Consider the following 21,789-nt stretch of genomic DNA (forward strand, 5'->3'; position numbering starts at 1 on the left):
CAATTGTTGTGGAAGATCATCAAAGGAAAGATGCTTAAGAATGGCCTCGGTATGATTGTTTGTGCAGTACGGTAGCACAGGTGGCTTCACAGCGCTAGGGTCCCAGGTTCGATTCCCTGCTGGGTCACCGTCTGTGCGGAGTCTGCACGTTCTCCCCATGTCTGCGTGGGTTTCCTCCGGGCACTCCGGTTTCCTCCCACAGTCCAAAGACGTGCAGGTTGGTGGATATGCCATGACAAATTGCCCTTCGTGACCAAAAACGGTTAGATGGGGTTATTGGGTTATGGGGATAGGATGGAAGTGGGTTGATGCAGACTCGATGGGCCAAATGGCCTCCTTCTGCACTGCATGTTTTATGTTCTAAAAGATAGCACCAGAAGATGCCCGATGAACAAATGGTCATTTGTTGCAATTTATGATTGCTTAAATTTAGGGCGGTGAGTTGGAAAATCAGAATCCTGGACAATTCCAGCTGCTAAAGGCATATTTTGTCTGAGAGCCATGATCAGATTGATTGGCCTGTCAAGCTCGAAGGGCTGAATGGCCTCCTTCTCCTTTTGTTCTTATGAGGGAGACTGATGTTTTGTGGGTGTTGCCCTTCTCACCCCCCTCCTGTGGAGGGTGAGTACCCCAATAGGCAAAAAAATATATAAACGGATGGTTGATGTGAGGCAGGGGAGGAACAGGAAACAATGTTACTAAATTTGTGCAGTTTAAGCCATTACTAAAAGTTCTAAAGAATTGCGTGGAAAAGGTTTGATAGTGAACCAAGTGTAGAGGAGGATTTTAGCAGATCCTTTGATGTGAACAATGATGGTCGTTCAGTCAGACTACGATTTTGAGGAATTGGGTCCCTGAGATTGATAATATGGGAAAATCTTCCCTGAGAAACACTTTCCAGTCAGCCAAAGCAGGAACTCCAAATCCATATCTGGATGATACCCAGGCTGAGGTAAGAAACAAGGTAACTAGACATTTGAGGAATTTACAGTTGAGAAGGAGGAGGTGTTAAAAAGATTATGATTACTTAAAATTGATACGGCAACAGGACAGGATGAGATCCATCCAAGGATACTGAGGGAGCTGAAGGTGGAAATTGTAGAGGCACTGGTGATAGATAATCTTCCCATCTTGCCTAGACACCGGTGTAGTGCTGGAGAACTGGAAACAGTGCACCCTTGTTCAAAAGGTGTGCAAGGATAAAGCTGTCAAGTTTCAGGGAAACGTCTGGATACTGTAGTTTGGGACAAAATCAATAGTTACTTAGATGCAGGATAATTAAGGAAAGCCAGCATGGATTCATGAAGGGGAAATCATGTTTCACTAACTTTCTGCAGTTATTTGAGGTGGTAACAGAGGAGGTTGATGAGGGCAATGATGTTGATGTGGTGAATATGGGTTTACAAAAAGTATTTGATAACAGTGCCACACAACAGACTTGAGGAAATTTCTAGCTCATGGAATAAAGGATAAGCTTGGATAAGCGATTAGCTGAGTGACAGGAGACATAAAGTGCTGATAAATGGTTGTTTTTCAGATTGGAGGAAGATTTGTCGTGGAGTTCCCCAGGGTCCCTCGCTTTTCCTAATATATGTTAATGACCAAGACCCCATAGTGTGCAGGGCTATTTCAAAATTTCCAGACGATATGATGGTTGGACGCGTTGTCAACCATGGTGAGGATAGTCTTGAACTTCGAAACAGACTCGATGGACCAAATGGCCTCCTCCTGCATAAGATTCTGTGATATGGAAATCAAAAACAAGAAGAAATCCTTAATTACAAAAATAACTAGGAAAGATGATGGTGAGAAGACTAAAGCAAATTGCATCTTACTAATGTGTGATGAATACAACTCCAGCCATTGTATTGTAAGTCTTTATGTTGCAGCATCAAAGAGGCATATAATCTTTTTCTTCAAATTGATCCTGTCCTATCTTCAGTAAATTTTCCCATGCAAATATGGACATACCACAGATACAATTAGTGAGATCATAGCAGCTGTCAGGAGGCACTCTTGAGTCCTGCATTACTTGTAGGCAATGTTGACAGATTGGTTTGTAATTAAAGTGAAAGATGTTACTTGTTCAATTGACTTTCCTAATCTCTGTTACCCAGGCTCTGGACAAGACTCAGAGAAGGAAATTACCTCATTGTGTCAGCTGTGGTTCGAGGTCAAGGATCAGACATTTCCCAAGGTAAAGCTGCACATTGTAGATATGTGATTAGCTGGATAATGCGATTAGATTGGATATCACTTTTTTGGGCTGCGGAGAAATTAATACTATCGCCCTGCCCCTCGTGCAGTCTCCCTCCATCGCTCTGCCTCTAGAGGCAGCCTCCCTCCATCGCCCTGTCTCTCGGGGCTGCCTCCCTCCATCGCCCTGCCTCAAGAGGCAGCCTCCCTCCATCGCCCTGTCTCTCGGGGCTGCCTCCCTCCATCGCCCTGCCTCAAGAGGCAGCCTCCCTCCATCGCTCTGCCTCTCGGGCAGCCTCCTTCCATCGCCCTGCCTCTCGGGGCAGATTCACTCCCTCCATCGCCCTGCCTCTCGGGCAGCCTCCCTCCATCGCCCTGCCTCTCGAGGCAGCCTCCCTCCATCGCCCTGCCTCTCGAGGCAGCCTCCCTCCATCGCCCTGCCTCTCTAGGCAGCCTCCCTCCATCGCCCTGTCTCTCGAGGCAGCTTCCCTCCATCGCCCTGCCTCTCGGGACAGCTTCACACCTTTCATCGCCCTGTCTCTCGAGGCAGCCTCCCTCCATCGCCCTGCCTCTCGGGCAGCCTCCCTCCATCGCCCTGCCTCTCGGGCAGCCTCCCTCCATCGCCCTGTCTCTCGAGGCAGCCTCCCTCCATCGCCCTGCCTCTCGGGCAGCTTCCCTCCATTGCCCTGCCTCTCGAGGCAGCCTCCCTCCATTGCCATGCCTCTAGAGGCAGCCTCCCTCCATTGCCCAGTCTCTCGAGGCAGCTTCCCTCCATCACTCTGCCTCTCGGGCCAGCGTCACTCCCTCCGTTGCCCTGCCTCTCGAGCAGCTTCCCTCCATCGCCCTGCCTCTCGAGGCAGCCGCCCTCCATTGCCCTGCCTCTCGGGGCTGCCTCCCTCCATTGCCCTGCCTCTCGGGCAGCCTCCCTCCATTCTCTCGGGCAGCCTCCCTCCATCGCCCTGCCTCTCGGGCAGCCTCCCTCCATCGCCCTGCCTCTCGGGCAGCCTCCCCCACTTGCCCTGCCTCTCGGGGCAGCCTCCCTCCATCGCCCTGTCTCTCGAGGCAGCCTCCCTCCATCGCCCTGTCTCTCGAGGCAGCGTCCCTCCATCGCCCTGCCTCTCGAGGCAGCCTCCCTCCATCGCCCTGCCTCTCGGGCAACATCCCTCCATCACTCTGCCTCTCGGGCAGCCTCCTTCCATCGCCCTGCCTCTCGGGCAACATCCCTCCATCGCCCTGCCTCTCGGATAGCCTCCCTCCATCACTCTGCCTCTCGGGCAGCCTCCCTCCATCGCCCTGCCTCTCGGGCAGCCTCCCTCCATCGCCCTGCCTCTCTGGGCAGCCTCCCTCCATTGCCCTGCCTCTCGGGGCAGCTTCACTCCCTCCATCGCCCTGCCTCTTGAGGCATCCTCACTCCCTCCATCACCCTCCTCTCGGGGCAGCCTCACTCCCTCCATCGCCCTGCCTCTCGGGGCAGCCTCCCTCCATCGCCCTGTCTCTCGGGGCTGCCTCCCTCCATCGCCCTGCCTCAAGAGGCAGCCTCCCTCCATCGCACTGTCTCTCGGGGCAGCCTCCCTCCATCGCCTGCCTCTCGGGCAGCCTCGCTCCATCGCCCTGCCTCTCGGGCAGCCTCCCTCCATCGCCCTGCCTCTCGAGGCAGCCTCCCTCCATCGCCCTGCCTCTCGGGGCAGCTTCATTCCTTTCATCGCCCTGTCTCTCGAGGCAGCCTCCCTCCATCGCCCTGCCTCTAGAGGCAGCTTCACTCCATTGCCCTGCCTCTCGGGCAGCCTCCCTCCATCGCCCTGCCTCTCGGGCAGCCTCCCTCCATCGCCCTGCCTCTCGGGCAGCCTCCCTCCATCGCCCTGTCTCTCGAGGCAGCCTCCCTCCATCGCCCTGCCTCTCGGGCAGCTTCCCACCATTGCCCTGCCTCTCGAGGCAGCCTCCCTCCAGTGCCCTGCCTCTAGAGGCAGCCTCCCTCCATCGCCCTGCCTCTCGAGGCAGCCTCCCTCCATTGCCCTGCCTCTCGGGGCTGCCTCACTCCCTCCATTGCCCTGCCTCTTGAGGCAGCCTCACTCCCTCCATCGCCCTGCCTCTCGGGGCAGCTTCACTCCCTCCATCGCCCTGCCTCTCGAGGCCGCCTCCTTCCATCACCCTGCCTCTCGAGGCAGCCTCACTCCCTCCATCGCCCTGCCTCTCGGGGCAGCCTCACTCCCTCCTTCGCCCTGCCTCTCGGGGCAGCCTCACTCCCTCCATCGCACTGCCTCTCGGGGCAGCTTCACTCACTCCATCGCCCTGCCTCTCGAGGCAGCCTCCCTCCATCGCCCTGTCTCTTGGGGCAGATTCACTCCCTCCGTCGCCCTGCCTCTCGGGGGTGCCTCCCTCCATTGCCCAGTATCTCGAGGCAGCTTCCCTCCATCACTCTGCCTCTCGGGCCAGCTTCACTCCCTCCATTGCCCTGCCTCTCGGGCAGCTTCCCTCCATCGCCCTGCCTCTCGAGGCAGCCGCCCTCCATTGCCCTGCCTCTCGGGGCTGCCTCCCTCCATTGCCCTGCCTCTCGGGCAGCCTCCCTCCATCGCCCTGCCTCTCGGGCAGCCTCCCTCACTTGCCCTGCCTCTCGGGGCAGCCTCCCTCCATCGCCCTGTCTCTCGAGGCAGCCTCCCTCCATCGCCCTGTCTCTCGAGGCAGCGTCCCTCCATCGCCCTGCCTCTCGAGGCAGCCTCCCTCCATCGCCCTGCCTCTCGGGCAGCCTCCCTCCATCGCTCTGCCTCTCGGGTAGCCTCCCTCCATCGCCCTGCCTCTCGGGTAGCCTCCCTCCATCACTCTGCCTCTCGGGCAGCCTCCCTCCATCGCCCTGCCTCTCGGGCAGCCTCCCTCCATCGCCCGGCCTCTCTGGGCAGCCTCACTCCCTCCATTGCCCTGCCTCTTGAGGCAGCCTCACTCCCTCCATCGCCCTGCCTCTCGGGGCAGCTTCACTCCCTCCATCGCCCTGCCTCTCGAGGCCGCCTCCTTCCATCGCCCTGCCTCTCGAGGCAGCCTCACTCCCTCCATCGCCCTGCCTCTCGGGCAGCCTCCCTCCATTCTCTCGGGCAGCCTCCCTCCATCGCCCTGCCTCTCGAGGCAGCCTCCCTCCATCGCCCTGTCTCTCGAGGCAGCGTCCCTCCATCGCCCTGCCTCTCGAGGCAGCCTCCCTCCATCGCCCTGCCTCTCGGGCAGCCTCCCTCCATCGCTCTGCCTCTCGGGTAGCCTCCCTCCATCGCCCTGCCTCTCGGGTAGCCTCCCTCCATCACTCTGCCTCTCGGGCAGCCTCCCTCCATCGCCCTGCCTCTCGGGCAGCCTCCCTCCATCGCCCGGCCTCTCTGGGCAGCCTCACTCCCTCCATTGCCCTGCCTCTTGAGGCAGCCTCACTCCCTCCATCGCCCTGCCTCTCGGGGCAGCTTCACTCCCTCCATCGCCCTGCCTCTCGAGGCCGCCTCCTTCCATCGCCCTGCCTCTCGAGGCAGCCTCACTCCCTCCATCGCCCTGCCTCTCGGGGCAGCCTCACTCCCTCCTTCGCCCTGCCTCTCGGGGCAGCCTCACTCCCTCCATCGCACTGCCTCTCGGGGCAGCTTCACTCACTCCATCGCCCTGCCTCTCGAGGCAGCCTCCCTCCATCGCCCTGTCTCTCGGGGCTGCCTCCCTCCATCACTCTGCCTCTCGGCCAGCTTCACTCCCTCCATTGCCCTGCTTCTTGGGCAGCTTCCCTCCATTCTCTCGGTCAGCGTCCCTCCATCGCCCTGCCTCTCGGGCAGCCTCCCTCCATCGCCCTGCCTCTCGGGGCAGCCTTCCTCCATCGCCCTGTCTCTCGAGGCAGCCTCCCTCCATCGCCCTGACTCTCGAGGCAGCCTCCCTCCATCGCCCTGCCTCTCGGGCAGCCTCGCTCCCTCCATTGCCCTGCCTCTCGGGGCAGCTTCACTCCCTCCATTGCCCTGCCTCTCGGAGCAGCTTCACTCCCTCCATCGCCCTGCCTCTCGGGGCAGCTTCACTCCCTCCATCGCCCTGCCTCTCGAGGCAGCCTCCCTCCATCGCCCTGCCTCTCGGGCAGCTTCCTTCCATCGCCCTGCCTCTCGGGGCAGCCTCACGCCATCGCCCTGCCTCTCTGGGCAGCCTCACGCCCTCCATCGCCCTGTCTCTCGAGGCAGCTTCCCTCCATCGCCCTGCCTCTCAAGGCAGCCTCCCTCCATTGCCCTGCCTCTCGGGCAGCCTCCCTCCATCGCCTGCCTCTCGAGGCAGCCTCCCTCCATCGCCCTGCCTCTCGGGGCTGCCTCCCTCCATCGCCCTGCCTCTCTGGGCAGCCTCCCTCCATTGCCCTGCCTCTCGGGGCAGCTTCACTCCCTCCATCGCCCTGCCTCTTGAGGCAGCCTCACTCCCTCCATCACCCTGCCTCTCGGGGCAGCCTCACTCCCTCCATCGCCCTGCCTCTCGGGGCAGCTTCACTCACTCCATCGCCCTGCCTCTCGAGGCAGCCTCCCTCCATCGCCCTGTCTCTCGGGGCTGCCTCCCTCCATCGCCCTGCCTCAAGAGGCAGCCTCCCTCCATCGCCCTGTCTCTCGGGGCAGCCTCCCTCCATCGCCTGCCTCTCGGGCAGCCTCCCTCCATCGCCCTGCCTCTCGGGCAGCCTCCCTCCATCGCCCTGCCTCTCGGGGCAGCTTCACTCCTTTCATCGCCCTGTCTCTCGAGGCAGCCTCCCTCCATCGCCCTGCCTCTCGGGGCAGCTTCACTCCTTTCATCGCCCTGTCTCTCGAGGCAGCCTCCCTCCATCGCCCTGCCTCTCGGGGCAGCTTCACTCCTTTCATTGCCCTGTCTCTCGGGCAGCCTCCCTCCATCGCCCTGCCTCTAGAGGCAGCTTCACTCCATTGCCCTGCCTCTCGGGCAGCCTCCCTTCTTCGCCCTGCCTCTCGGGCAGCCTCCCTCCATCGCCCTGTCTCTCGAGGCAGCCTCCCTCCATCGCCCTGCCTCTCGGGCAGCTTCCCTCCATTGCCCTGCCTCTCGAGGCAGCCTCCCTCCATTGCCATGCCTCTAGAGGCAGCATCCCTCCATTGCCATGCCTCTAGAGGCAGCCTCCCTCCATCGCCCTGCCTCTCGGGCAGCTTCCCTCCATCGCCCTGCCTCTCGAGGCAGCCTCCCTCCATCGCCCTGCCTCTCGAGGCAGATTCCCTCCATCGCCCTGCCTCTCGGGGCTTCCTCCCTCCATTGCCCAGTCTCTCGAGGCAGCTTCCCTCCATCACTCTGCCTCTCGGGCCAGCTTCACTCCCTCCATTGCCCTGCCTCTCGGGCAGCTTCCCTCCATCGCCCTGCCTCTCGAGGCAGCCGCCCTCCATTGCCCTGCCTCTCGGGGCTGCCTCCTTCCATTGCCCTGCCTCTCGGGCAGCCTTCCACACTTGCCCTGCCTCTCGGGGCAGCCTCCCTCCATCGCCCTGTCTCTCGAGGCAGCCTCCCTCCATCGCCCTGCCTCTCGAGGCAGCCTCCCTCCATTGCCCTGCCTCTCTGGGCAGCCTCCCTCCATCGCCCTGCCTCTCTCCATCCCTCCATCGCCCTGCCTCTCTGGGCAGCCTCACTCCCTCTATTGCCCTGTCTCTCGGGGCAGCCTCCCTCCATCGCCCTGTCTCTAGAGGCAGCCTCCCTTCATTGCCCTGCCTCTCGGGCAGCCTCCCTCCATTGCCCTGCCTCTCAGGGCAGCCTCCCTCCATCGCCCTGTCTCTCGAGGCAGCCTCCCTCCATCGCCCTGTCTCTCGAGGCAGCCTCCCTCCATCGCCCTGTCTCTCGGGGCAGCCTCACTCCCTCCATCGCCCTGTCTCTCGAGGCAGCCTCCCTCCATTGCCTTGCCTCTCTGGGCAGCCTCACTCCCTCTATCGCCCTGTCTCTCGGGGCAGCCTCCCTCCATCGCCCTGCCTCTCGGGCAGCCTCCCTCCATCGCCCTGCCTCTCGGGCAGCCTCCCTCCATCGCCCGGCCTCTCTGGGCAGCCTCACTCCCTCCATTGCCCTGCCTCTTGAGGCAGCCTCACTCCCTCCATCGCCCTGCCTCTCGGGGCAGCTTCACTCCCTCCATCGCCCTGCCTCTCGAGGCCGCCTCCTTCCATCGCCCTGCCTCTCGAGGCAGCCTCACTCCCTCCATCGCCCTGCCTCTCGGGGCAGCCTCACTCCCTCCTTCGCCCTGCCTCTCGGGGCAGCCTCACTCCCTCCATCGCACTGCCTCTCGGGGCAGCTTCACTCACTCCATCGCCCTGCCTCTCGAGGCAGCCTCCCTCCATCGCCCTGTCTCTCGGGGCTGCCTCCCTCCATCACCCTGCCTCTCAGGGCAGATTCACTCCCTCCGTCGCCCTGCCTCTCGAGGCAGCCTCCCTCCATTGCCCTGCCTCTCGGGGGTGCCTCCCTCCATCGTCCTGCCTCTCGGGCAGCCTCGCTCCCTCCATTGCCCTGCCTCTCGGGGCAGCTTCCAGTATCTCCCAGTATCTCGAGGCAGCGTCCCTCCATCACTCTGCCTCTCGGCCAGCTTCACTCCCTCCATTGCCCTGCTTCTCGGGCAGCTTCCCTCCATTCTCTCGGTCAGCGTCCCTCCATCGCCCTGCCTCTCGGGCAGCCTCCCTCCATCGCCCTGCCTCTCGGGGCAGCCTCCCTCCATCGCCCTGTCTCTCGAGGCAGCCTCCCTCCATCGCCCTGCCTCTCGAGGCAGCCTCCCTCCATCGTCCTGCCTCTCGGGCAGCCTCGCTCCCTCCATTGCCCTGCCTCTCGGGGCAGCTTCACTCCCTCCATTGCCCTGCCTCTCGGGGCAGCTTCACTCCCTCCATCGCCCTGCCTCTCGGGGCAGCTTCACTCCCTCCATCGCCCTGCCTCTCGAGGCAGCCTCCCTCCATCGCCCTGCCTCTCGGGCAGCTTCCTTCCATCGCCCTGCCTCTCGGGGCAGCCTCCCTCCATCGCCCTGCCTCTCTGGGCAGCCTCACGCCATCGCCTTGCCTCTCTGGGCAGCCTCACGCCCTCCATCGCCCTGTCTCTCGAGGCAGCTTCCCTCCATCGCCCTGCCTCTCAAGGCAGCCTCCCTCCATTGCCCTGCCTCTCGGGCAGCCTCCCTCCATCGCCTGCCTCTCGAGGCAGCCTCCCTCCATCGCCCTGCCTCTCGGGGCTGCCTCCCTCCATCGCCCTGCCTCTCTGGGCAGCCTCCCTCCATTGCCCTGCCTCTCGGGGCAGCTTCACTCCCCCCATCGCCCTGCCTCTTGAGGCAGCCTCACTCCCTCCATCACCCTGCCTCTCGGGGCAGCCTCACTCCCTCCATCGCCCTGCCTCTCGGGGCAGCTTCACTCACTCCATCGCCCTGCCTCTCGAGGCAGCCTCCCTCCATCGCCCTGTCTCTCGGGGCTGCCTCCCTCCATCGCCCTGCCTCAAGAGGCAGCCTCCCTCCATCGCCCTGTCTCTCGGGGCAGCCTCCCTCCATCGCCTGCCTCCCGGGCAGCCTCCCTCCATCGCCCTGCCTCTCGGGCAGCCTCCCTCCATCGCCCCGCCTCTCGGGGCAGCTTCACTCCTTTCATCGCCCTGTCTCTCGAGGCAGCCTCCCTCCATCGCCCTGCCTCTCGGGGCAGCTTCACTCCTTTCATCGCCCTGTCTCTCGAGGCAGCCTCCCTCCATCGCCCTGCCTCTAGAGGCAGCTTCACTCCATTGCCCTGCCTCTCGGGCAGCCTCCCTCCATCGCCCTGCCTCTCGGGCAGCCTCCCTCCATCGCCCTGTCTCTCGAGGCAGCCTCCCTCCTTCGCCCTGCCTCTCGGGCAGCTTCCCTCCATTGCCCTGCCTCTCGAGGCAGCCTCCCTCCATTGCCATGCCTCTAGAGGCAGCATCCCTCCATTGCCATGCCTCTAGAGGCAGCCTCCCTCCATCGCCCTGCCTCTCGGGCAGCTCCCCTCCATCGCCCTGCCTCTCGAGGCAGCCTCCCTCCATTGCCCTGCCTCTCGGGGCTTCCTCCCTCCATTGCCCAGTCTCTCGAGGCAGCTTCCCTCCATCACTCTGCCTCTCGGGCCAGCTTCACTCCCTCCATTGCCCTGCCTCTCGGGCAGCTTCCCTCCATTGCCCTGCCTCTCGAGGCAGCCGCCCTCCATTGCCCTGCCTCTCGGGGCTGCCTCCCTCCATTGCCCTGCCTCTCGGGCAGCCTCCCTCCATCGCCCTGCCTCTCGGGCAGCCTCCCTCCATCGCCCTGCCTCTCGGGCAGCCTTCCACACTTGCCCTGCCTCTCGGGCAGCCTCCCTCCATCGCCCTGTCTCTCGAGGCAGCCTCCTTCCATCGCCCTGCCTCTTGAGGCAGCCTCCCTCCATTGCCCTGCCTCTCTGGGCAGCCTCCCTCCATCGCCCTGCCTCTCTGGGCAGCCTCACTCCCTCTATTGCCCTGTCTCTCGGGGCAGCCTCCCTCCATCGCCCTGTCTCTAGAGGCAGCCTCCCTTCATTGCCCTGCCTCTCGGGCAGCCTCCCTCCATTGCCCTGCCTCTCAGGGCAGCCTCCCTCCATCGCCCTGCCTCTCGAGGCAGCCTCCCTCCATCGCCCTGTCTCTCGAGGCAACCTCACTCCATCGCCCTGCCTCTCAGGCAGCTTCCTTCCATCGCCCTGCCTCTCGAGGCAGCCTCCCTCCATCGCCCTGCCTCTCTGGGCAACCTCACTCCCTCCATCGCCCTGTCTCTCGGGGCAGCCTCCCTCCATCGCCCTGCCTCTCAAGGCAGCCTCCCTCCATTGCCCTGCCTCTCGGGCAGCCTCTCTCCATTGCCCTGCCTCTCGGGCAGCCTCCCTCCATCGCCTGCCTCTCGAGGCAGCCTCCCTCCATCGCCCTGCCTCTCGGGCAGCCTCCCTCCATCGCCCTGCCTCTCGGGCAGCCTCCCTCCATCGCCCTGCCTCTCTGGGCAGCTTCACTCCCTCCATTGCCCTGCCTCTCAGGGCAGCTTCACTCCCTCCATCGCCCTGCCTCTCGGGGCAGCTTCACTCCCTCCATCGCCCTGCCTCTCGAGGCAGCCTCCCTCCATCGCCCTGCCTCTCGGGGCAGCTTCACTCCCTCCATCGCCCTGCCTCTCGGGGCAGCTTCACTCCCTCCATCGCCCTGCCTCTCGGGGCAGCTTCACTCCCTCCATCGCCCTGCCTCTCGAGGCAGCCTCCCTCCATCGCCCTGCCTCTCGGGGCAGCTTCACTCCCTCCATCGCCCTGCCTCTCGGGGCAGCCTCCATCCATCGCCCTGCCTCTCAGGCAGCTTCCTTCCATCGCCCTGCCTCTCGAGGCAGCCTCCCTCCATCGCCCTGCCTCTCTGGGCAGCCTCACTCCCTCCATCGCCCTGTCTCTCGGGGCAGCCTCCCTCCATCGCCCTGTCTCTCGGGGCAGCCTCCCTCCATCGCCCTGTCTCTAGAGGCAGCTGCCCTCCATCTCCCTGCCTCTCGGGCAGCCTCCCTCCATTGTCCTGCCTCTCGGGGCAGCCTCCGTCCATCGCCCTGCCTCTCGGGGCAGCCTCCCTCCATCGCCCTGCCTCTCGGGCAGCCTCCCTCCATTGCCCTGCCTCTCGGGCAGCCTCCCTCCATTGCCCTGCCTCTCGGGGCAGCCTCCCTCTATCACCCTGCCTCTCGAGGCAGCCTCCCTCTATCGCCCTGCCTCTCGAGGCAGCCTCCCTCTATCGCCCTGCCTCTCGAGGCAGCCTCCCTCTATCGCCCTGCCTCTCGAGGCAGCCTCCCTCTATCGCCCTGCCTCCCGAGGCAGCCTCCCTCCATTGCCCTGCCTCTAGAGGCAGCCTCCCTCTATCGCCCTGCCTCTCGAGACAGCATCTTTCTATCGCCCTGCCTCTCGGGGCAGCCTCCCTCCATCGCCCTGCTCTTGGGGCTGCCTGCCTCTCGGGGCAGCCTCCATCATGCTTGTCTGTCCCTCGAGCAAGTTCTACACCTGTCTCAATGTCTAATGATGACCATGAAACCATTGTCATAAAAACTCATCTAGTTCACGTAATGTCCTTTAGTGAAGGAAATCTGCCGTCCTTACCTGGTCTGGCCTAACTGTGATTCCAGATCCAGATGTGGTTGACTCTTAAAAATACCCTTCCCTTCGGGATGGACAATAAATGCAGCGCCCACATCCTGTAAATTATTTTTTTTAAATTCCAGTTCAGTATTCCAGAGGTAGCACAGTGGTTAGCACTGTTGCCTCACAGCACCAGGAACCGGTTTCAATTCCGGCTTTGGGTGACTGTGTGGAGCTTGTACATTCTCCCGTGTCTGCGTGGGTTTCTACCGGGTGCTCCAGTTTTCTCCAGTCCAATGATGTGTGCGTTAGGTAGATGGCCTTGACAATGCACAGGATTATGAGGATAAGGTGGGTGAATGGTCCTAGATATGGTGCTCTAAAGGAAGGACCATGCAGTTTCAGTGGATGAATGGCCTCCTGCACCCCAGGGAGTCTATGGATTCAGCATTGAGAGGGAGTGCTGCACTATCTGAAGAACTGTCTTTTGGATAAGGTTGAGGCCCAGTCTGTCCCCTCACGTGAACGTTGACACTATTTCAAAACAGAATATACCAATCTTTAATCCTTATGAACATTTTTAAAAAGAAATTTTAAATACCCGATTTATTTTCCAATTAAGGGGAAATTTAGCGTGGCCAGTTCACTTACCCTGCACATTGTGGGGATGAGACCCACGCAGACACGAGGAGAATGTGCAAACTCCACACACACAGTAACCCGGGGCTGGGATCGAACCCGGGTTCTTAGTGGTGTGAGGCAGCAGTGCTAACTACTGTGCCACCGTGCCACCCCGAATTATCATTTTTAAAACAGTTTAATTGACCATTATCACATTGCTGTTTATGGGATCTTGTTGTGCACTAATTGGCTGCCATGTTTCCGACATCACAACAGTGACTATGTTTCATAAGTACTTCATTGGCTGTGAAGCAATTTGAGACATTCGATGGTCTTTAAAAGGTGCTTTATAAACAAGTTTTCCTTTTTACCCCCTAATTCTGCCTACTTCATTTTATTCCCAATAAATAATCTTCCCTCTAGTTTGCAATCTGTGTCCGTTCTGTGATGTTCGGCACAGTCATTATTTGACTGAAGCAGTCCACGCTGGGCTCTTGAAGAGTTACCGTTGGGTTAAGGTCAAGAAGGCTGTGACAAATTGTTTCTCTCTCCGACAGGAATCTGAGGAACTTGCAGATATCACACCCCCAACACCCAGAGTGTAAGTATCACTTACTTCAGGGTTCAGAGGCCTGAGGGGATCCTGAAAATGATAAACTGGGCTGTCAGTTGTGATGTAATCAATGCTGTGAATGCAGGAAGTAGAGGGGCTGTGAGATGTAAAACTAATCTGTCCTCAGAATGGTACTGATTTGTAATTGACCTTAACAATTGCTGAGCTACAGGAGCTGGTTAATGGTGCATTCAGTGCTGGTCGCTTTTAGATCTGTGCTGGAAACATTCACTTCAATTAAAGGATGCAGTTTGGATAATGAGATAAAGTGTAAAATATTTTGAAAGTGAGGCTATCTCCTGGGCTGTGCACTATTGGGAACAGTTCCCTTGAACGCAGTCCAAGGAGCTGGGTGAATGTGTGGCAGATACAGCTTGAAATATCTGCAGAAAGATCCAAACCATCAGGAGGTCGTGGATAGCACGTTCAGTGAGTTGGTCACACCGCAGATTAGGATTGGTGAGGGAGACAGGGAATGGGTGACCAAAAGGCAGAGAAAGAGCAGGAAGGCAGTGCAGTTGTCCCCTGCGGTCATCTCCCTCCAAAACAGGTATACCGTTTTGGATACTGTTGGGGGAGATGACTCACCAGGGGAAGGCAGTAGTAGCCAGGCTCATGGCACCGTGGCTAGCTCTGCTGCACAGAAGGGCGGGAAAAAGACTGGCAGGACTATAGTCATAGGGGATTCAATCATAAGGGGAGTAGACAGGCGGTTTCTGTGATCGAAAACGAGACTCCTGAATGGTATGTTGCCTCCCGGGTGCAAGGGTCAGGGATGTCTCAGATCGGCTGCAGGACATACTGAAGGGGGAGGGTGAACAGCCAGTTCTCGTGGTGCCAACGATATAGGTAAAAAAAACAGGATGAGGTCCTACAATCAGAATTTAGAGAGTTAGGAGATAAGTTTAAAAAGTAGGACCTCAAAGGTAGTAATCTCAGGACTGCTACCAGTGCCACGAAAGACAGAGTAGAAATTCAAGAATAGTCAGAATGAATACGTAGCTTGAGAGATAGTGCAGGAGGGAGGGGGTTCAGATTTTTGGGACACTGGAACCGGTTCTGGGGGCGGTGGGACCATTACAAACCGGATGGTCTACACCTGGGCAGGACTGGAACCAATGTCCCAGGGGGTGCTTTTGCTAACACTGTTGGGGAGGTTTTAAATTAATGCGGCAGAGGGGTAGGAACCAGATTAGGAAGTTAGAGGTCAGTAAAGAGGCAGCAACTAAAACCAGTAAGGTACTAGATAATAAACTCAATGTGACTAAGGGGAAGAGTAGACAGGAAAGAGATGATGAACGCAAAGGGACAGGTGGTCTGAGGTGCATTTGTTTTAATGCGAGAAGTGTAGCAGGTAAGGCAGATGAACCTAGGGCTTGGATTAGTACCTCGAAATATGATGTTATTGGTATTACTGAGACTTGGTTGAGGGAAGGGCAGGACTGGCAACTGAATATCCCAGGGTATAGATGCTTCAGGAGGGATTGAGAGGGAGGTAGAAGGGGTAGAGGAGTTGCATTACTAGTCAGAGATGATATCACAGTTGTGATTAAAGAGGGCACTATGGAGGATTCGAGCACTGAGGCAATATGGGTAGAGCAAAGAAATAGGAAGGGTGCAGTAACATTTTTGGGACTTTACTACAGGCCTCCCAAAAGTGAGCATGAAGTAGAGGTACAAATATGCAGACAGATTATAGAAAAATGTAGGAGCAATAGGGTGGTTGTGATGGGAGATTTTAACTTCCCCAACATTGAATGGGACTCGTGTACTGTTGGAGGCGTAGATGGAGCAGAGTTTGTAAGGAGCATTCAGGAGAGTTTTTTAGAGCAGTATGTAAATAGTCCAACTCGGGAAGGGGCCATACTAGACCTGGTATTGGGGAATGATCCCGGCCAGGTGGTTGATGTTTCAGTCGGTGATTACTTTGGGAATAGCGATCACAATTCCGTAAGTTTTAGAATACTCATGGACAAAGACGAGAGTGGTCCTAAAGGAAGAGTGCTAAATTGGGGAAATGCCGAGTATAACAAAATTCGGCAGGAGCTAGGGAATGTGAACTGGGAGCAGCTGTGTAAGGGTAAATCCACATTTGAAATGTGGGAGTCTTTTAAGGAAAGGTTGATTAGAGTACATGTCCCTGTGAAAATGAGGGATAGAAATGGCAAGATTAGGGAACCATGGATGACGGGTGGAATTGTGAGACTAGCTAAGGTGAAAAAGGAAGCATACATAAGATTGAGGCAACTCAAAACTGATGAAGCTTTGGAGGAATATCAGGAAAGTAGGACGAATCTCAAACGCGCAATAAAGAGGGCTAAATGGGGTCATGAAATATCTTTGGCTAACAGGGTTAAGGAAAATCGCAAAGCCTTTTTATTCGTATATAAGGAGCAAGAGGGTAACTAGAGAAAGGATTGGCCCACTCAAAGACAAAAGAGGGAATTTATGCGTGGAGTCAGAGGAAATGGGTGAGATTCTTAATGAGTACTTTGCATCGGTATTCACCAAGGAGAGGGAGATGACGGATGTTGAGGCTAGGGATGGATGTTTAAATACTCTAGGTCAAGTCGTCATACGGAAGGGGGAATTTTTGGGTATTCTAAAAGATATTAAGGTGGACAAGTCCCCAGGACTGGATTGGATCTATCCCAGGTTACTGAGGGAAGTGAGGGTTGAAATAGCTGGGGCCTTAACAGATATCTTTGCAGCATCCTTGAGCACGGGTGATGTCCCGGAGGACTGGAGAATTGCTAATGTTGTCCCTTTGTTTAAGAAGGGTAGCAGGGATAATCCAGGGAATTATAGACCTATGAGCTTGACGTCAGTGGTAGGCAAACTGTTGGAGAAGATACTGAGGGATAGGATCTATTCACATTTGGAAGAAAATAGACTTATCAGTGATAGGCAGCATGGTTTTGTGCAGGGAAGGTCATGTCTTACAAACCTAATCGAATTCTTTGAGGCAGTGACAAAGTTAATTGATGAGGGAAGGGCTGTAGATGTCATGTACATGGACTTCAGTAAAACATTTGATAAAGTTTCCCATGGCAGGTTGATGGAAAAAGTGAAGTCGTATGGGGTTCAGTGTGTACTAGCTAGATGGATAAAGAACTGGCTGGGCAACAGGAGACAGAGAGTAGTGGTGGAAGGGAGTGTCTCAAAATGGAGAAGGGTGACTAGTGGTGTTCCACAGGGATCTGTGCTCGGACCACTGTTGTTTGTGATATACTTAAATGATCTGGAGGAAGGTATAGGTGGTCTGATTAGCAAGTTTTCAGATGATACTAAGATTGCTGGAGTTGCAGATAGCGAGGAGGACTGTCACAGAATACAGCAAAATATAGATAGATTGGAGAGTTGGGCAGAGAAATGGCAGATGGAGTTCAATCCAGGCAAATTTGAGGTGATGCATTTTGGAAGATCTAATTCAAGAGCGAACTGTATGGTCAATGGAAGAGTCCTGGGGAAAATTGATGTACAGAGAGATCTGGGAGTTCAGGTCCATTGTACCCTGAAAGTGGCAACACAGGTCGATAGAGTGGTCAAGAAGGCATACAGCATGCTAGCCTTCATCGGACGGGGTATTGAGTACAAGAGTCGGCAGGTCATGTTAGAGTTGTATAGGACTTTGGTTAGGCCACATTTGGAATACTGCGTGCAGTTCTGGTCGCCACATTACCAGAAGGATGTGGATGCTTTAGAGAGGGTGCAGAGGAGGTTCACCAGGATGTTGCCTGGTATGGAGGGTGCTAGCTATGAAGAAAGGTTGAGTAGATTGTTTTCGTTGGAAAGACGGAGGTTGAGGGGGGACCTCATTGAGGTCTACAAAATTATGACAGGGTGGATAGCAACAAGCTTTTTCCAAGAGTTGGGATGTCAATTACAAGGGGTCACGATTTCAAGGTGAGAGGGGGAAATTTTAAGGGAGATGTGCATGGAAAGTCTTTTACGCAGAGGGTGGTGGGTGCCTGGAACGCTTTACCAGCGGAGGTGGTAGAGGCGGGCACGATAGCATCATTTAAGATGCATCTAGACAGATATATGAACGGGCGGGGAACAGAGGGAAGTAGACCTTGGAAAATAGGGGACAGGTTTAGATAAAGGATCTGGATCGGCGCAGGCTGGGAGGGCCGAAGGGCCTGTTCCTGTGCTGTAATTTTCTTTGTTCTTTGTTCTATCAGAGCACTTCTATCTGATCAGGCTCACTTCATCAAAGATGATGGGCACTAGTTTGGGGATGATGGGGTGGCAGGGTGGCACGGTTAGCACTGCTGCCTCACAGCTCCAGTGTCCCAGGTTCAATTCCGGCCTCGGGTTACTGTCTGTGCAGAGTCTGCACGTTCTTCCCGTGGCTGCATGGGTTTCCTCCGGGTGCACCTGTTTCCGCCCGCTGCAGGTTCGGTGGATTGGCCATGCTAAATGAAGTGGGTCAGGGGGATAGGGTGGAGGTGTCGGCTTAAGTGGGGTGCTCTTTCCAAAGGCCGGTACAGACTCGATGTGCTGAATGGCCTCCTTCTGCACTGTAAATTCCATGATTTGGTGATCTATTGCCAATCCCAACCCGGAGACAGAAAAGAGAGTGAGAGGTTATAGTGGACAGACAGGACAGTGAAGTTGAGGCCCCAATCAAATCAGCCATGATCTTATCAAATGGCAGAGCAAGCTCAAGGGGCCTACTCCTAAATCATAAGTCTGTGCAAGAGCTGTCTTCAATCACAGAACATACAGAAGGGGCAAGGTCAAATTCGTGCTTCCGGTCAGCAGGGTGATTTGGGGGAATGAATCTGAGTGGGGTGGGGAATGGATGCAGTACCAGGCTGTAGTTCTGACTGTCCAGTGAGTGGTTTCGGGGTGCAGCGTCGGTGATTTGGGTTGATTTTAATGAGCTTTTGGTGGTGACTGGTGACATTTGTTTAAACGTAGGAGAACAGACTATGTGGTGAGACCCAGCACTGGAGATGAAAAGCGTGTTTTCCAAGAGCAGGTGAGATTCAGGAGGCAAATGAAAGATTTATATACTCTCCAAATCTCTGTGTCCCAGACCGAACCTTGATCCCAGTGCTCTAGGGCAGGCCCTTCCCCCCAGTGCCCTGCGGTATTCCCCCCCCATCCCCCCAGTGCCTTGCGGTAGCCCCCCCTGCAGCACCCTGCACTATTCGCCCCCCCACCCCCACAGTGCCTTGCAGCAGCTCGCTCCCCCCCCCAGTGCCTTGCGGTAGCCCCCCCCCGCAGCACCCTGCACTAATCCCCCCCCCCCCCCCCCCCCCGGTGCCCTGCCGCAGCCCCCTCCATCCCCAGTGCTCTACGGCAGCCTCCTCCCCCTAGTGCCCTGCGACAGCCCCCCCCCCCCCCCCCCCCCCAGTGCCCCATGGCAGTCTCTTCACCCCAGCCCCCCCCCCCCCCCCCCAGTGCCCCACGGCAACCCACCCGCCAGTGCCCCATGGCTTCTCCCTCCCCCCAATGCCCACAGCAATCCCCTGCACCCGGTGTCCTGCGGCAATCCCGTGTGAATTATTGGAATTCTTAACCCTTTGAGTGAATAATTTTCTCCTCACCTCCAATTGGTCCCCTATCCTAAGCCTGTGCCTCTGTGTCCTGGATTTTCAAGGGCACAGAGGCACAGGCTTAGGAAAACAACCTCAGAATTTTGAACAATTCAATGTGATCACTCCCCATTCTTCTAACTTGCGAGAATATAGAACTCATCATCGGACAAGTCTCTCATTCCAGGGACCAATCGAATGAATCATCACTGTACTGCCTCCAATGCAAGTGTCTGCTTCCTTAAATATGGAAAATTGCACAGTTGTGGTCTTAGCAGAGCTTTGTACAATTAAAGCGAGACTTCTTTGTTCTTGTACTCAATACCTTTGCATTGGAAACATGCCATTTGCCTTTCTTATAGCTTGCTGTACCTGTATGCCAACTTTGTGTATTCCTTGCGCGAGTGCACCCAAGTCCCTCTGAACATCAGTGTTTACAAGTTTGACACCTTTTCAAACATATCACATAAGAACATAAGAACTAGGAGCAGGAGTAGGCCATCTGGCCCCTCAAGCCTGCTCCGCCATTCAATTAGATCATGGCTGATCTTTTGTGGACTCAGCTCCACTTTCCGGCCCGAACACCATAACCCTTAATCCCTTTATTCTTCAAAAAACTATCTATCTTTACCTTAAAAACATGTAATGAAGGCGCCTCAACTGCTTCACTGGGCAAGGAATTCCATAGATTCACAACCCTTTGGGTGAAGAAGTTCCTCCTAAACTCAGTCCTAAATCTACTTCCCCTTATTTTGAGGCTATGTCCCCTAGTTCTGCTTTTACCCGTCAGTGGAAACAACCTGCCTGCATCTATCCTATCTATTCCCTTCATAATTTTAAATGTTTCTATAAGATCCCCCCTCATCCTTCTAAATTCCAACGAGTACAGTCCCAGTCTACTCAACCTCTCCTCATAATCCAATCCCTTCAGCTCTGGGATTAACCTAGTGAATCTCCTCTGCACACCCTCCAGTGCCAGTATATCATTTCTCAAGTAAGGAGACCAAAACTGAACACAATACTCCAGGTGTGGCCTCACTAACACCTTATACAATTGCAACATAACCTCCCTAGTCTTAAACTCCATCCCTCTAGCAATGAAGGACAAAATTCCATTTGCCGCCTTAATCACCTGTTGCACCTGTAAACCAACTTTCTGTGACTCATGCACTAGCACACCCAGGTCTCTCTGCACAGCGGCATGCTTTAATATTTTATCGTTTAAATAATAATCCCGTTTGCTGTTATTCCTACCAAAATGGATAACCTCACATTTGTCAACATTGTATTCCATCTGCCAGACCCTAGCCCATTCACTTAACCTATCCAAATCCCTCTGCAGACTTCCAGTATCCTCTGCACTTTTCGCTTTACCATTCATCTTAGTGTCATCTGCAAATTTGGACGCATTGCCCTTGGTCCCCAACTCCAAATTATCTATGTAAATTGTGAACTATTATGGGCCCAACACGGATCCCTGTGGGACACCACTAGCTACTGATTGCCAACCAGAGAAACACCCATTAATCCCCACTCTTTGCTTTCTATTAATTAACCAATCCTCTATCCATGCTACTACTTCACCCTTAATGCCATGCATCTTTATCTTATGCAGCAACCTTTTGTGTGGCACCTTGTTGAAGGCTTTCTGGAAATCCAGATATACCACATCCATTGGCTCCCCGTTATCTACTGCACTGGGTCTGCTTTTCCATTCTTGGGAACAAAGTGAATAACGTCCCATTTATTCCCCATCTCTATTTGCTCATTCACTTAACCTGTTTATATCTCTCTGCAGTCTCTATGTGCCCTCAGCTTGTATTCGCATCTGTCTTTCTTTCATCAGGAAATTTAGATACATTACATTCTACCTCTACATCAATGTCATCAATATAGCTGTATTGTAAATAGCTGAGGCTGGTCACTGATCCTTCCAGCACTCTCCAGTCATGAACCATGAGCAGGAGTAGGAGGCTCCACAGATATCCCCATCCTTAATGATGGGGGAGCCGAGCACACCTGTGCAAAAGACGAGGCCGAAGCATTTGTAGCCTTCTTCATCCAGAAGTGCTGAGTAGATGCTGCATCCCAGCCTCCTCCTGACGTTTCCAGCAGTCCAGCAGATGTCAGTCTTCAGCCAATTTGATTCACTCCTGGACACTGCAAAGTCCATAGGCGCTGACAGAATTCTGGTAATAGTATTGAAGAATTGTTCTCGAGAACCAGCCACACCTCTCGCCAAGCTGTTCCAGTACAGCTACAACACTGGCATCTACCCGGCAATTGGAAAATTGCCCTGTCTATAAAACAGTAAGAAGTCTTACAACATCAGTTTAAAGCCCAACAGGTTTGTTTCAAACACTAGCTTTCGGAACACTGCTCCTTCCTCAGGTGAATGATTCACCTGAAGAAGGAGCAGTGCTCTGAAAGCTAGTGTTTGAAACAAACCTGTTGGACTTTAAACTGGATTTGTAAGACTTATTACTGTGCTCACCCCAGTCCAACGCCAGCAACGCCAGGGGCCTCACGGTAGCAAGGGGCCTCACGGTAGCATGGTGGTTAGCATCAATGCTTCACAGCTCCAGGGTCCCAGGTTCGATTCCCGGCTGGGTCACTGTCTGTGTGGAGTCTGCACATCCTCCCTGTGTGTGCGTGGGTTTCCTCCGGGTGCTCCGGTTTCCTCCCACAGTCCAAAGATGTGCGGGTTAGGTGGATTGGCCATGCTAAATTGCCCGTAGTGTAAGGTTAATGGGGGGATTGTTGGGTTACGGGTATACGGGTTATGTGGGTTTAAGTAGGGTGATCATTGCTCGGC

The 21,789-nt window shown here is 56.1% G+C and overlaps 1 protein-coding gene across 4 annotated transcripts in view; it reads left to right on the top strand.

Moving 5' to 3' along the window:
• nfrkb (nuclear factor related to kappaB binding protein) overlaps window positions 1-21,789 on the top strand; it is a 146,311-nt gene that overhangs the window by 74,725 nt on the left and 49,797 nt on the right. For all 4 annotated transcript variants that reach the window (XM_038779406.1, XM_038779407.1, XM_038779404.1 and 1 more), the window contains exons 13-15: window positions 2,118-2,197; window positions 13,373-13,416; window positions 18,355-18,415. In XM_038779406.1, coding sequence (XP_038635334.1) covers window positions 2,118-2,197; window positions 13,373-13,416; window positions 18,355-18,415 — 185 coding nt within the window. The remainder of the gene's footprint in view (window positions 1-2,117; window positions 2,198-13,372; window positions 13,417-18,354; window positions 18,416-21,789) is intronic.

Source organism: Scyliorhinus canicula, chromosome 19 (assembly GCF_902713615.1).
Source record: "Scyliorhinus canicula chromosome 19, sScyCan1.1, whole genome shotgun sequence".
Lineage (NCBI taxonomy): Eukaryota > Metazoa > Chordata > Chondrichthyes > Carcharhiniformes > Scyliorhinidae > Scyliorhinus > Scyliorhinus canicula.